General features: G+C 43.9%; 1 protein-coding gene across 1 annotated transcript in view; it reads right to left on the reverse strand.

The window, feature by feature from the left end:
- Positions 1–12361, reverse strand: part of DEPDC1B (DEP domain containing 1B) — a 72023-nt gene extending 59662 nt beyond the window's left edge. Inside the window, exons 1-2 of the mRNA XM_038402561.2 lie at positions 12140–12361; positions 11179–11444 (exon numbers count right to left, since the gene is read on the reverse strand). Coding sequence (XP_038258489.1) covers positions 11179–11444; positions 12140–12187 — 314 coding nt within the window. The 5' untranslated portion in view covers positions 12188–12361. The remainder of the gene's footprint in view (positions 1–11178; positions 11445–12139) is intronic.
- Positions 12362–13118: the final 757 nt, after the last annotated feature.

A 13118-nucleotide genomic window follows, 5' to 3' on the forward strand; every position in this document is an offset into this window, starting at 1 on the left:
TGTAAAAAACCCATCCCCCCTGAGCGACGCAACTTATATTGACTTAACATGGTCTCTACACTGCACTATGTCAGCGGGAGATGCTCTCCCGTCAACTTATAGCGTCTTCACCAGATCCACTAAATCGATGCCGCTGCTTCGACCAGCTGTACCAATTCAGTGCCGTAGTGAAGACAAGCCATGAGTCACTGCTTTCTAATACAGTGTCTTGCACCTCTTAGGTATAACCTGCATTCTTGGTTCCCAGATATATTACCTTGCATCTATCTGAATTAAAAATGCATTTTGTTAGCCTGTGACCATTTTACCAGGTGATTCAGATCACTCTGCTACAGTAATCTGTCCTCCTTTACTATCCCATTAATCTGCGTGTCATGCGCACACTTTAACAGCATTTTATACCATCATCTAGATAGTTGATTAAAAAAAATATTAAAAAGCATTGGACCAAGAAGAAAGCCTTCTAGAAATGGCCCCCTCATTGACACGGAGATTTGTCAGCAAGCCAGTTTTTAATCCCTCTAATGTGTCCCCTATTAAGTCCATATAATGCAAGATTTTTTAATCAGAATGCCATGATATACCAAATCAAATGCCTTGGAGAAATCCAAGATTACTATACCAACAGAATTGCATTTATCAAGCAGACCTATAATCTTGTTTTAAAAAAATCAAACTACAGACAGAATCAAAACTGCTTTAAGATATTTGAAAGGAGGACATGAATGTGAAAGGACAATTTTCAGCACTCAAAAGAAAGCCTTTTCACCAGAGAAAAAAACGTTAGGTCACAAAATGTCACAAGATAAATTACATTTAATTAAGAAATGAGTTGAGTGGAGATTAGTTTGTTACAAGAGTAACATGTGACAGAACTATATACAAATAAAGTGATTATACTACAACTAGAGCCCTACAAATCCACGGATATCCACAGACTATTTTTGCAGATCGCAGATGGGACGCAAACACAAATTTTATATTTATGCAGAGTTCTAAATATAGGGTCTCAAAAGGCAGTGAAACAACTGTCTGCATCTCATAGTCTATGAGGCTACTTTCCCACCTTCCAGATCCCATATTCCCTCAACCTCCATATACAGAGAAAGGGGAGGCGATAGATTAAGACAGGCAGTAAAATCCCACTTGCTCCTATTGCCGCAGTTTAAGCAGCCAAGCAATTTAGAAAACCTCTCCTGACTTCATTGCCGTATCAGGTCAGTCAGAGAGGGAAGCCATACTGACTTACTTTGCAGAAACAGCTGCCTCCCTTTCCAACTGACCTGATATGGCACAAATTAAGCACTGGTTGAGCAGCCAGAGAGCACCTTCACCCCCCTCCTGAGTGCCCCTACCCCTGCACTCCCCCCCATGCCCCTTTTACCCCAAACCGCGCACTCCCCTCCTGCATGCACATGGGGAAACTGTCATGGAGCGCCTGTCATTGCTCCTCACTGCCCTCTCACAACCCCTCTAGGAGGATGGCTTGCCAAGCTGAGAGGTGCCAGGGCTCAGCCCCAAGAAGCCACAGCAAAAATTAAGCACTGTAGCCCTGCAATAGTATTCTCCTTGCATGCTTCCACAGGGAGAACAGTGGCTGGTGCAAAGAAACTGGGCTTACTGAGCTCTAAGAGTGATGACTTTATAAATCGTTCTAAATAGGCGACAGACTTTTTTATTTTATAGTTCAGTTTGTGATTTGAGCAGTATTGACTTGACACGTTTATTTTATTATTTTTAATGTAAAAGGCTATTTGTTCTGATGCCTGTTGTATAATAAGATTGATGTTTAAAACAACAAACAAACAACAATAATAATAGTATGCACAATTATTAAGCCATAGAGGCACTGTGAGAGAGTGTGCTGCTGCGGGTATGGTGCGGATGCAGATAAAAGACGGACTGTGGATCGCGGGTCGGATACAAGTTGATTCTTGCGGATCAGATACGGATCCACATTTTTGTATCCGTGCAGGGCTCTAACTACAACATGGATCAACCAATATAGTCATACATTGAAACATGTACTGTTAGTTAACCTGAACCATTATCTTGTATAAGATACAATGTAGAAAAAACATTTCTTAGGATAGCTGAGCTTTCATGCAATAAGAAGAAACAAGCTGTGAAAGAGTCACAATCTTACTGCATACTTTAAAATAAAATAAAAAGTATTCCAAGTTCATAAGAACATAAGAATAGCCATATTGGGTAAGACCAATGGTCCATCTAGCCCAGTGTCCTGTCTTCCAATAGTGGCCAATGCCAGATGCTTCAGAGAGACTGAACAGAGCAAGGCAATTATCAAATGAGCCATACCCTGTCATCCAGTCCTAGCATCTGGCAGTGAGAGCCTTGACAAGTTGTCTTAGCTAATAGCCACTGATGGACCTATCCTCCATGAACTTATCTAATTCTTTTTTTAACCCAATTATAGTTTTGGCCTTCACTTCGTCCCTTGGCAACAAGTTCTGCAGATTGACTGTGTGTTGTGTGAAGAAGTTCAGTACTTTTTTATGTTTGTTTTACCCCTGCTGTGTTCCCTCTAAGGTGCGTGCCTGCATGGCCACACGAGGCTATCAAGGGCTGTGCACCAGCCGCGCAGGCAGGCACACTGGTGAGCATGGAGAATGTGAAGGGTGGGGGCAGTGGGGTGAGGTGACGGGTGTTTGGGGGAACTTGGGGAGAGGGGAAAAGAGGCACCTCTCACCCCCAGCCCCAGCTCCGACCGGGGCTGCGGCCGGGATGGGAGAGGCGCCTCTCCCCCAGCCTCGGGGCCGTGGAGGGGAGAGACGTGTGTCTGTCTGTCTGTCTCTTTCTCTCTCAGAGACACCCCCACACACACCTCTCTCCCCTCCACGGCCCACACACACACACACACACACACACACACACACACACACAGAGTCTATGACTCCCACACGTACACACAAAGTCTTTCACGCTCACCTCCCACCACATACTTGTATTATTGGTATTGTTGTTGTTACTTCTTGATACTTCTTGCAATGCACACATATTCTCTGTATTTTTATATTTTTGATTGGTCTATGCATTTCAAAATTTTTATTTCTCTCTTATGCTTAAATTTAATTCTTTGAGTTGTGAGTTCTAAAATACCTAACCTGTCCTGGTTGGAGTAATTATCCCTATGGTAACTTTTTTAAAATATGTATATATTATCTCTAGGTTTTTTGTTTCTACTGGTGGTGCACATCCGCACATTACCTTGGTGCACATAGCAAAATTCATTCCGTAAATGGGTGGAAAAAATTAGAGGGAACATTGCTGCTACCTATTAATTTCATTTGGTGACCCCTAGTTCTTGTTTTATGAGAAGGAATAAATAACACTCCCTTATTTATTTTCTCCACACCAGTCATGATTTTTAGACCTCTATCCAGATCTGCCCTTGTCTCTTTTGCAAGCTGAACAGTGCCAGTCTTTTTCCTCTCTCCTCAAATGGAAGCTATAATTATGTTCCATAATGCTAATCATTTTTGTTGCCCTTCTATGTACCTTTTCCAGTTCTAATATATCTTTTATTGAGATGGGACAATCAGAACTGCACACGGTATTCAAGGTTCATAAAGAAAATGAGAATTATAGTAAGCTGTTGCACCTATAGATCAAAGATCTATTAACCTGGTTTAATCTTTCAAAAGAGTTTTGAAATTATTACTAAAATAGACTAGTTAAGATCATAAAAATAAACCAGAAAATGAATGAAGGCTATGTCAATTAAAAGCTACTGGTAAAACATATAATCTGCCAGAGATTAAAATCTATATAAATGCATACAAAAATACTACAAAAAGTTCTCTCAAGATGTGGGAGGAAGGGGGAAAAGAGGCATGAAAACTAGAGAGAGTTAGCATTCTTTACTGCCCACCTGGAGTGCAATGCTTATTGCCCAAGCAGAGATTCATTCCAACATAAAAAAACAACACCACCACATTCACACTGATTAATGGTTACTTAGAGTTGAAGTTTCACAACAACAAACGGCGAATAATAAGATGGCACATGCAGAACTTGTCAAGCGTTAGCTCTCAAGACAGTTGCACAACGCACCAAAGCAAAACAGACAGCACATGAAACAGACCCGTATGCATCTTCCTTCTCAATAAAAAGTGTGTCATGGACCAGTCATAGAGCACACCCTGACCCAAATACTTGTTGACCCATCACAGGTTCCACCCACATGCATCACAACTGAAAAAGAAAAAGCCCATATTAGTGCCATGAAATTGCTTCCCTTGAGCAAAGAACTGTGGTCAAGATACCAGAGAAAGATGGATCTTCAGAAGAAATATCAATGAATCAGTCAAGAACACATGTGAGCGAGTTCCCTAGAAGAGATTTTTTTAGAAATAGGTTAATATTGTTTATATTCAGTAACAATTTTGAATATTGTTTATTGTTCTATTTGTTGTTTTTGTTAATGGTGATATAAATTATATAAGAGAAATGGGAGCTGCCCCTTTATGACTAGGGTAGGACATGGGGAGTGTGCAGAGCATATGCTGCTGCTGAAGAAAGGAGGTTGGCCTGTAGGCAGGGACAACTAAATCATCTCACCACATTCAGTGGTACAAGTAGGTTGGTACGGTACAGTACGCCATACCAGTAGGATATTTGTAGCCAGTACACTGTACTGGAAAGACACTGGAGGAGCAGAACATGGAGCTGCTGTACCACCCCCAGCCCTTCTACACAGCTGTGTCTAGCGTCCTCTCTCTGGGGTCTGTAGGCAGCCCCGCCAGAGGACAGGGCTGGGGGTAGGGCCCAGAGCGGTACAGCCGCACCGGAGGAGCTGCACATTATGCTTCTTTAGCCACTGCAGTTCCCAGGAGAGCCTTGCAGTTCAGACCCCAGACAGGAGATGCCACTGCATGGAGACAAGGGCTGGAGACATGGCTGGAGGCGCTACAGTCACGCTGGAGGAGCTGCTGGTGTGGGGCCGCTGGGCGGCCCCACGGTCTGTTCCTTTCACTGCTGCAGTTTCAGAGAACCCTGCGGTTTGGATGTCTCCAGCGCAGCAGGAGGAGGGCCCTCCTCCCCCGGTAAGATGGGATGGATCATGGGGAGGAGAGGGGTAGAGCATGGGGCCCCGGGCTGGGTCATGTGAGGAGTCACGTGGGGAGGTCACGTGTCCCCCCTCCTTTAGCTGGTGCAGTGTACTGGTAAGAAACGAATTCTACTTGCACCACTGATCACATTTACTAGTTTCTGCTAAATCCTAAACACCACACAGGATGCAAGCCTTAAATTCCTGCTATCATCCTTCCTGCATGTGTCGTTTTCTTTCTCTAGCTTATTTCTTCTCTATTCTAGCTTTATTTTTTTACCTTTTGTCTAATAAGTGTCTGGGCTTAGCCACCTTTGCAACATTGCTATAAATCTAAACCAGAGAAGCAAGTTTAAAGCAATGCGTTAAATACCATGAAGCTGGTAAAAGTTGGACAGATTTCATAGTGGCTATCAAGACCATATGCTGTGTTTGTATTTCTCCAGGAGTGAGGTTGCAAACAAGTCAGCATCTTCTACCTCTGTTGTTTTGTTTCCTTTTCTCTTTCCTTTTGTTTGTGTATATTTTGTGTTAAAGTAAACAAGATCAGGCTTCAGCAACAATAGCTCAAGACCATAAACTAACTTTTTTCTCCCCCTCCATAGGACAATTAGTACCATTAATACTATGTAAAAGCACTGTCAAACAGGGTTTTCTCAAATGAAAGATTCTGTTGAGTTAAAGGAAAGGAATTAAGAGAAATTGTTAAAATGAAAGTCTTAATTCTTTATGTTTCAAATGTTAAGTTTTTTTTCTTCTTTTCTCTATCTTTAATAAAAATGTTACAAATATTTTAATGGTGGTTGTTACCATGGGAGTACGTGGACACAAAAACCCAGACAACATTTAAATGAATTTTAGCTATTCTGATGACCCCAGCCAATTATCAACTAGCAAAAGTTTAAGACAGGAGAAGTTACTAACATGAATTCCTTTTGTTCCTCCTCACCTCTCATCCTAGGAAAGAAGATTCTAAATAGATTGCATTCTGGCTCCACTTACCAGAAGTGCAGGCAAACAAGTTACCTATCTGAGCACCTAATCAGCCTTCTTCTGATCAACTAATGACTTCCTGGGCTAAAGAGATGTTAATAGACAAGACAGACTAGAAGAGATATGCAAGAGACATATCCCTGAGCAAGCGGGGAAAGAGAAAGGGAATTACTGGTGTATAATTTTCCCTTCTCAAATGTCTCTATCTTCTTACATGCTAGGAAGAAATATTTCAGACAGGCTGTGGATGTAGCAACCATTACTGAAAGAAGATTTAAATCAATGTGATGCTTGTAGGACTGCACACCCTAAACTATGCATCCTGAGAGGCAAAAAAGATCCACCTCCAGGAGTGAGTGAATGACAGCTGAGCCGTTGTACAATAGTAGTGCTCTTGCCCTGGAGAAACTGCACACCAGAAGAAAATATGAACCTCTAAAGGTGGCTTTAGTATATCCATCTATTCATGGAGGCAACAGCAACCCTGGTGCCACATCAAATCAAGACATGTCTGCTCGTGACATGGAGCTCTCAGGCCTAAAGGACTAGGAAAAAGGCCCTGAGCTACAGAAGAGTGATATTTGGCCTCTGTTTGGCTAAAGACCAAACCCCCTGAATGGAAAAGTAGCCCAATATAGGCACCCCAATTTGAAAAGCTGCAATATAAAATATTGAATAATAATGGTTATAAGGAAAGAAAGGTCAGAAAGTAGGAAGTAGAGACCCTCTTGAGGAAATGGAAGCTGTCAAAAGGGAAGACTGGAGGAACAAAGTGATTCTCTCAGAGAATAGCACTAGGTTAGCTGGGTATGGTTGAAATAGCCAAAGGCGAAAACAGACCCAACACATTAGGTCCATGCCAGTTACAGAATGGCTCAGCAGATGATGATGTAATAATTGGGGTCTAGCAGGTGAAAAGTAGATAAAGGTTAATGAATTGTCACAATGATCTGTTTTATACGATTGTTTAACAAAAGATGTAAAGAGACAAAAAAAGACAGAATTTATTTAAAAACAGAGAGGATCTACTGATGCTACCCAAGGACTTTTAAGATATGACTAGTAAACAAGAGGAGATGGGGACTCGGAAATCAAGGGACCAAAATTGGTGCTTTAAAAATTAGGTTTAATTGGTGGACAAAATAACAAAAGGATGGAAAAGTCTGCCAATTGCCCCTTTTGGGGACCCTTAAAAAAAAAAAAAAGACTTGGGGGAGGAAAGAAAGGAACTTCTACCACCCCATTGCACACACAACAGAAGGATTTTCATCATGACACCAAGTGGGGACAACTTTTGACTATCAGCGCTGCACCAGCAAGGACTCCAGCCTGATACATGTGACATCCTGGTCTGTCTTCCTCTCTTTCCAGTATCCCTTTTCATCTCCTGCTATATTTCTCTCCATCAGTTTTTCCCTGATCCTGATATGAACTGCACTACACGGCACCAGCATTACAAAAGGAGATTGCCTGCCAAGCTCCACTCAACCTGAGAAGGACTAGTGAAGGAGACGACCTGACCAAACCAACAAGGTGAAGGTAAGCAGCAAGCCAAGAGACTATGTCCACACAGGTTATGAAATGGCCTGGCAGATGAAAAATAGCCTTTACCAAGACAAGAGAGGAAATAAGAACCTGGAACAGGGCTCCCAACCTGCTTTGCCACATTTAAATGTATACCACCGCTCCTCAGTACAGCATTACCAGGGTGGCAGAGAGAGCTTTGCAGATTCATCAGGAAGCCATGGAAACAAAGATATTGAAGGTCACTGTCCTGAGAGTGAATCTCCTGGGACTCAGAGAAGCATGGATGAGAATATTGTCAAAATAAGGGTATAGATATATGCCCTTGCAATGCTACCAGGATCTTGGTGGAAGCCTGAAAAGTAAAAGTAGGAGGAAGTGGGGAGACAAACTGAAATAAAGATTCCCCTAAGTCAAAGGGAAGGACTGCCAAAGCCTGGGATAAATTGAGGCATGAAAGTAGGTATCCCTGCAGACTGACCAGATAATGTAGTATTACCATGGGAGGGAGGGAGGGAAGGAGGGAGGGGAGAAAGAAAGAAAGAAAGAAAGAAAGAAAGAAAGAAAGAAAGAACGAACACAATCTGGAAGGTGTTTTCATCCAGAACTTTTCTTCCCGAGATGGTGATCAAGCTCTGGAGGTCCAGAGTTGGATGGACTCCTACTGGGCATTGGTTGGACCAATAAATAGCAGGAATAAAATCTACTGTTGGGTATTGCCATTAACTTCATTATGAGAAAAAGTATAAATGGATATAACACAACCATCATATGGTTAAACAGCAGTATGCTAGAAGATCTAGATTTTGCTGATGATGTTGCCCTTTATTTTCCCTTCCTTTTTTGAAACTTTATTAAGGTGAAGTTACAATAAAACATTAAGTAATAAGTATAGTATGGTGTAATATGTTTATCAGGATCAGGTTAATATTCAGAAGTACTTAGCTAGCAATTCTGGCTTGGTGGCTGAAGAGTTCCCCCTCTCAGAGTACGCTAAAAAGGGGTGACCAAATTTCTAAATAACTTTTGGGGGCACTTCTCTTGTGTATGTACTGGGCATGAAAATTTCTCCATTATAAGGCCAGTCCATATTTTACTACACCACACTTCCATAGGAGAAGTCACATTTTTCCAATAACATGCAATACAAAGTCTTGCTGCTAACAATGAAAAAGAAATTAATTTGTCAGTTCTGTTTAAAATGTAGATCCTTACTGAAGCATTAAGTAAACTGGTCAGGGGATCTCTCAGAAGCTGGCATTTTGCTATAAAGATTAATCTCTTTAATAATTTCCTCCCCAAACCATCTAATTTCTAGACACAACCACCACATGTGCAAGTATGTTCCCCTGTCCCTGCAATCCCTCAACGGAGTGCATCCCTAGTAGCAAAAACATGATGCATCTTAACTGGACTCTAATGCCATCTACACAGTAATTTATAAAAATTTCATTTGTGAGCTAAACTAATTGAAGATGTATATCCCCTTTGCTGTACAGAGACCTGCACATCTAGAACAATTTGTCCAAATCCCTCTCCCACCTTTTCATCTGGGTTATTTTCCTATCAACATCTTTTTCAACCAAAGTTCTATATGTCTTAGAAATTAAATGTTTTGTGATCTTCCAGTTTGCTCTGGAGTGCCTCAAATGTGGTTAAAGGTCAAGATAGAGCAGTCTTATATCCAAATTTCACAATAAAATATTTTATTTGTAAACTATGAAAATATTGGATCCGTATATTATATATATCTCATGGTATGATTTCAAACCAAGACCAAGGAATAACTGTCTGAATTGAGTAAACTCAGCTCTTCCACACAACAAATAGACACTTTGATATTTCCTAGGGATAAATCCCTGGTTATTAATTCTAGTAGCTAAGGAAGAGGGCCTCAGTGACAGGAATTTTTAAAAAATTGTCCCATCCTCCTAAGATGGTCTCAATGAACAGGTGATTTTTAATTTTTGGCGACCTAAATTTCTTTTTAACCCAACATACATAGCCTCCAGTCTTGTTTGAGATTTACCCATTGTTTGGACGGTCGTAGCTCTTCCAAACCACAGTTCTACTAACATGCAAGCAGAGATTGCAAGTCTGTCCAGCATAGCAAAGAAGGCAAAGTTACTAATCAGTTATGAAAAAACAAATGTAATAAGAACTCCAGAAACTCCCACTCAAGCATAACTTTAGAAGGCAAAGGAATACAAGAAGTGAATTAATTCACACACCTTGGCAGGAACGTGCAAGCCAATGGGGGGTATCCAGAAGGAAATAATATCATGATGAGCAAGCTTGCAGCTGCATTTTCCAGTTTAAACAAGAATTAGTCATTGAAAATCTACAACTTACACCCCAAACTACAAATCTTCAATTCTAATGTTATTTCCATCTTAATACATGAATGTGAAAGCCGATGAAAGGTACAGACAGACATCTAAATGCCTTCAAAAGCAAATGCCTTAGAAAAATACAAGGTAATAAATGGAATGAATTTGTAACAAATGCTGAAAATCATCAGACTTCATCAACCCTCTATCTCTAAAGTTATCCAGAAAAGAAAATCAAAATATTTGGTACATGGTTTAGAAATGAAGCCGGAACTACCACCATGGCAGGTATGCTATTAGGCAGCTGGAGGAACACATAAAGGCACTAACTGAAAGAATCCCTCCATTTAACACAACAGAGAGGGAAAACGTATGGGACTTAACAAAGAGGCCACACAAAGAGCAGTTCAGGATAGACAGGGATGGTGGAGTCTTGTTCACATGCTAAGCGGTATCTAACAGTGCAAGAAGGATTTGGATTCAGAAAACACCCATCTCTTCTCTCCCTAAGGTGCTGGAAAAAATGGCCCCTGCAGAAGCTCCTGAACGTCAGAGCAGAGTAAGGAATTTAGGGGGCTGAAGGCTAAGAGGTAGAAAGAAAAACAGGAGGAAGAGACCCAGAAGAAACTCAATGGAGTTATCTCTGGAGTTGATTTTCCCAGATGCCCATGACAAATGAGGACCAAAACTTCCTGGAAGTGTAGTCAGGAGTCCACCAAGGGAAGTACTCAAGTGTGTATAATTAATCACATGCATAAGTGTTAGTGCATTGGGGACTTTAGTGTATGTTTTGATTTATTTAGTAAAAATATTGGTCACAGTAAGCAAAAAACAGGTTTGTATACTACAGATTATTTGGGAGTGACTAGAAACTGTTTATATATGTTGCTCAAAAAATAAAACTTCAGATACAAGGGTGCTTCAAGTAACATTCCCAATATTAACAACAAGGAGTTCAGTGGCACCTTAAAGATTAACAGATTTATTTGTTAGTCTTTAAGGTGCCACCAAACTCCTTGTTGTTTTTGTGGATACAGACTATCATGGCTACTCCCTGATACTTGATTCCTAATATTAGAATAACATAGTATCTCTAGGTCTACTGAAGAGCAGGACTGTAATAAAAGATAATGGGTGAGCGTGCTTAGAGATAAGTAGATGCACAAAGTAAGCAGGTTTGCAAAACCCCTAACTAATGTCATTAATCCCCTACTTTCACAAGAACTAACTTCACCCAGGATACATCATACAATGATTTACCTATATAAATGACTGTCGTCCTCAAAGTCTTCCTTGCCCCATCTTCCTTTGATATCTTCAATAACATGATTTTTCAGAAATTTTTTAAGCAGCTGAATTGTTTGATTACGAGTCACTTCTGGGCCAAAGTTTTGGTTACATCTGAGCAGTTTATGTAACCAGTCTACTGCCTCTGAGGCTTTGAAGCAACACTCATAGTTTTTGAAAAGACTACGATGCCTCCGTAATGGCATCCCTTCACGAAAGAGTTCAATGGTCTCATTCCACTGGAAAAGAGGGGGGGGGGGGGAAGAGAGAGATACAATTACACGAGCTCTAAAACTAATCTTTATGGGTGAACTGTGGTATGTGAAATCAATACCAATACAATTAGAGCATTTTGCAGGCATTGGTTTTAATGGATACAAAATCATACTGCAAATATTCAGGTACCGGAGTTATCAATCATGTCACAACTGTGGCCAAAGAGGGCAGGAAGAAGGCTCCAGGGAGAGGGAGAGACCAAGGAGACTCCAAGTAGCAGCACTGGGGAGGCGTGGGGGGGGGAGCAGACTAGAGAGGGAAAGAGGCAGATGCGGGGGGTTGGGGGGGGAACTAGACAGGGCTCCGGGGACGAGCCCGAAGCACAGGGGCGGGGGGCTCCGGGAGGGCTCTGCCACTGCAGGCCGCTGAGGGGGGCGAGAAGGGGGGCTCCGCGGACCGCTGGGAGGGGGGTGGAGGCCGGGAGCTCCGGGCACCGCTGGGGGGGGGACCGCAAGGGGGTGAGGGAGGCCGGGGAGCGCGAGGTCGGAGGGCCGCCCCCGGGGACCGCTCCGGGGGAGGGGGGCGAGGCTGGGGGGCGCCGGGGATGCTCGGAGGGGGCGGGATCGGGGAGCTGGGGGACCGGTCCGAGGCAGGAGGCCGGGGTGGAGCTCGATGCCCTGGCACCACCAGATGCTGCAGCATCCGGCCGGGGACTTACCAGCCGGGTTGCCCGGTAGGGCCCGGGGCCCACCAGTCGCGGCTCCATAGCCCGGTAGGCCCCGCTGTCTCCACGGAAACCCGACCAGACACAGGACAAGGCGGAGCGGAAGAAGAGTTTGAATTAGGGTCCCCACGCCGCTGCCCTCTCATTGGACGGCCAAGTGACCACGTGACCCCTCCTCGCTCCCTATTGGAGGAGGAGGGGCAGGACAAAGAGGCCGATGCATCGGCCAGCTGCCGGCACAACCACTGTGCAGCCTCGGGGGAGTGAACTGGGCGGGGACATGGAGGGGGTACTGGGAGGAGATGGAGGGGGTACTGGGAGGGGGCACTGGAAGGGGACATGGAGGGGGTACTGGGAGGGGGTACTGGGAGGGGACATGGAGGGGGTACTGGAAGGGGACATGGAGGGGGTACTGGGAAAGGGCATTGGGAGAGATGGAGGGGTACTGGGAGGGGGCACTGGAAGGGGACATGGAGGGGGTACTGGGAGGGGTACTAGGAGGGGACATGAGGGGGCACTGGAAGGGGACATGGAGGGGGTACTGGGAAAGGGCATTGGGAGGAGATGGAGGGGGCACTGGAAGGGGACATGGAGGGGGTACTGGGAGGGGACATGGAGGGAGTACTGGGAAAGGACATTGGGAGGAGATGGAGGGGGTACTGGGAGGGGGCACTGGAAGGGGACATGGAGGGGGTACTGGGAGGGGGTACTGGGAGGGGACATGGAGGGGGTACTGGAAGGGGACATGGAGGGGGTACTGGGAAAGGGCATTGGGAGGAGATGGAGGGGGTACTGGGAGGTGGTACTAGGAGGGGACATAGAGGGGGTACTGGGAGGGGGCACTGGAAGGGGACATGGAGGGGGTACTGGGAAAGGGCATTGGGAGGAGATGGAGGGGGTACTGGGAGGGGACATGGAGGGGTATTGGGAGGGGGCACTGGAAGGGGACATGGAGGGGGTACTGGGAAAGGGC

Source organism: Dermochelys coriacea, chromosome 5 (genome assembly GCF_009764565.3).
Source record: "Dermochelys coriacea isolate rDerCor1 chromosome 5, rDerCor1.pri.v4, whole genome shotgun sequence".
NCBI classification, from domain to species: Eukaryota; Metazoa; Chordata; order Testudines; family Dermochelyidae; genus Dermochelys; species Dermochelys coriacea.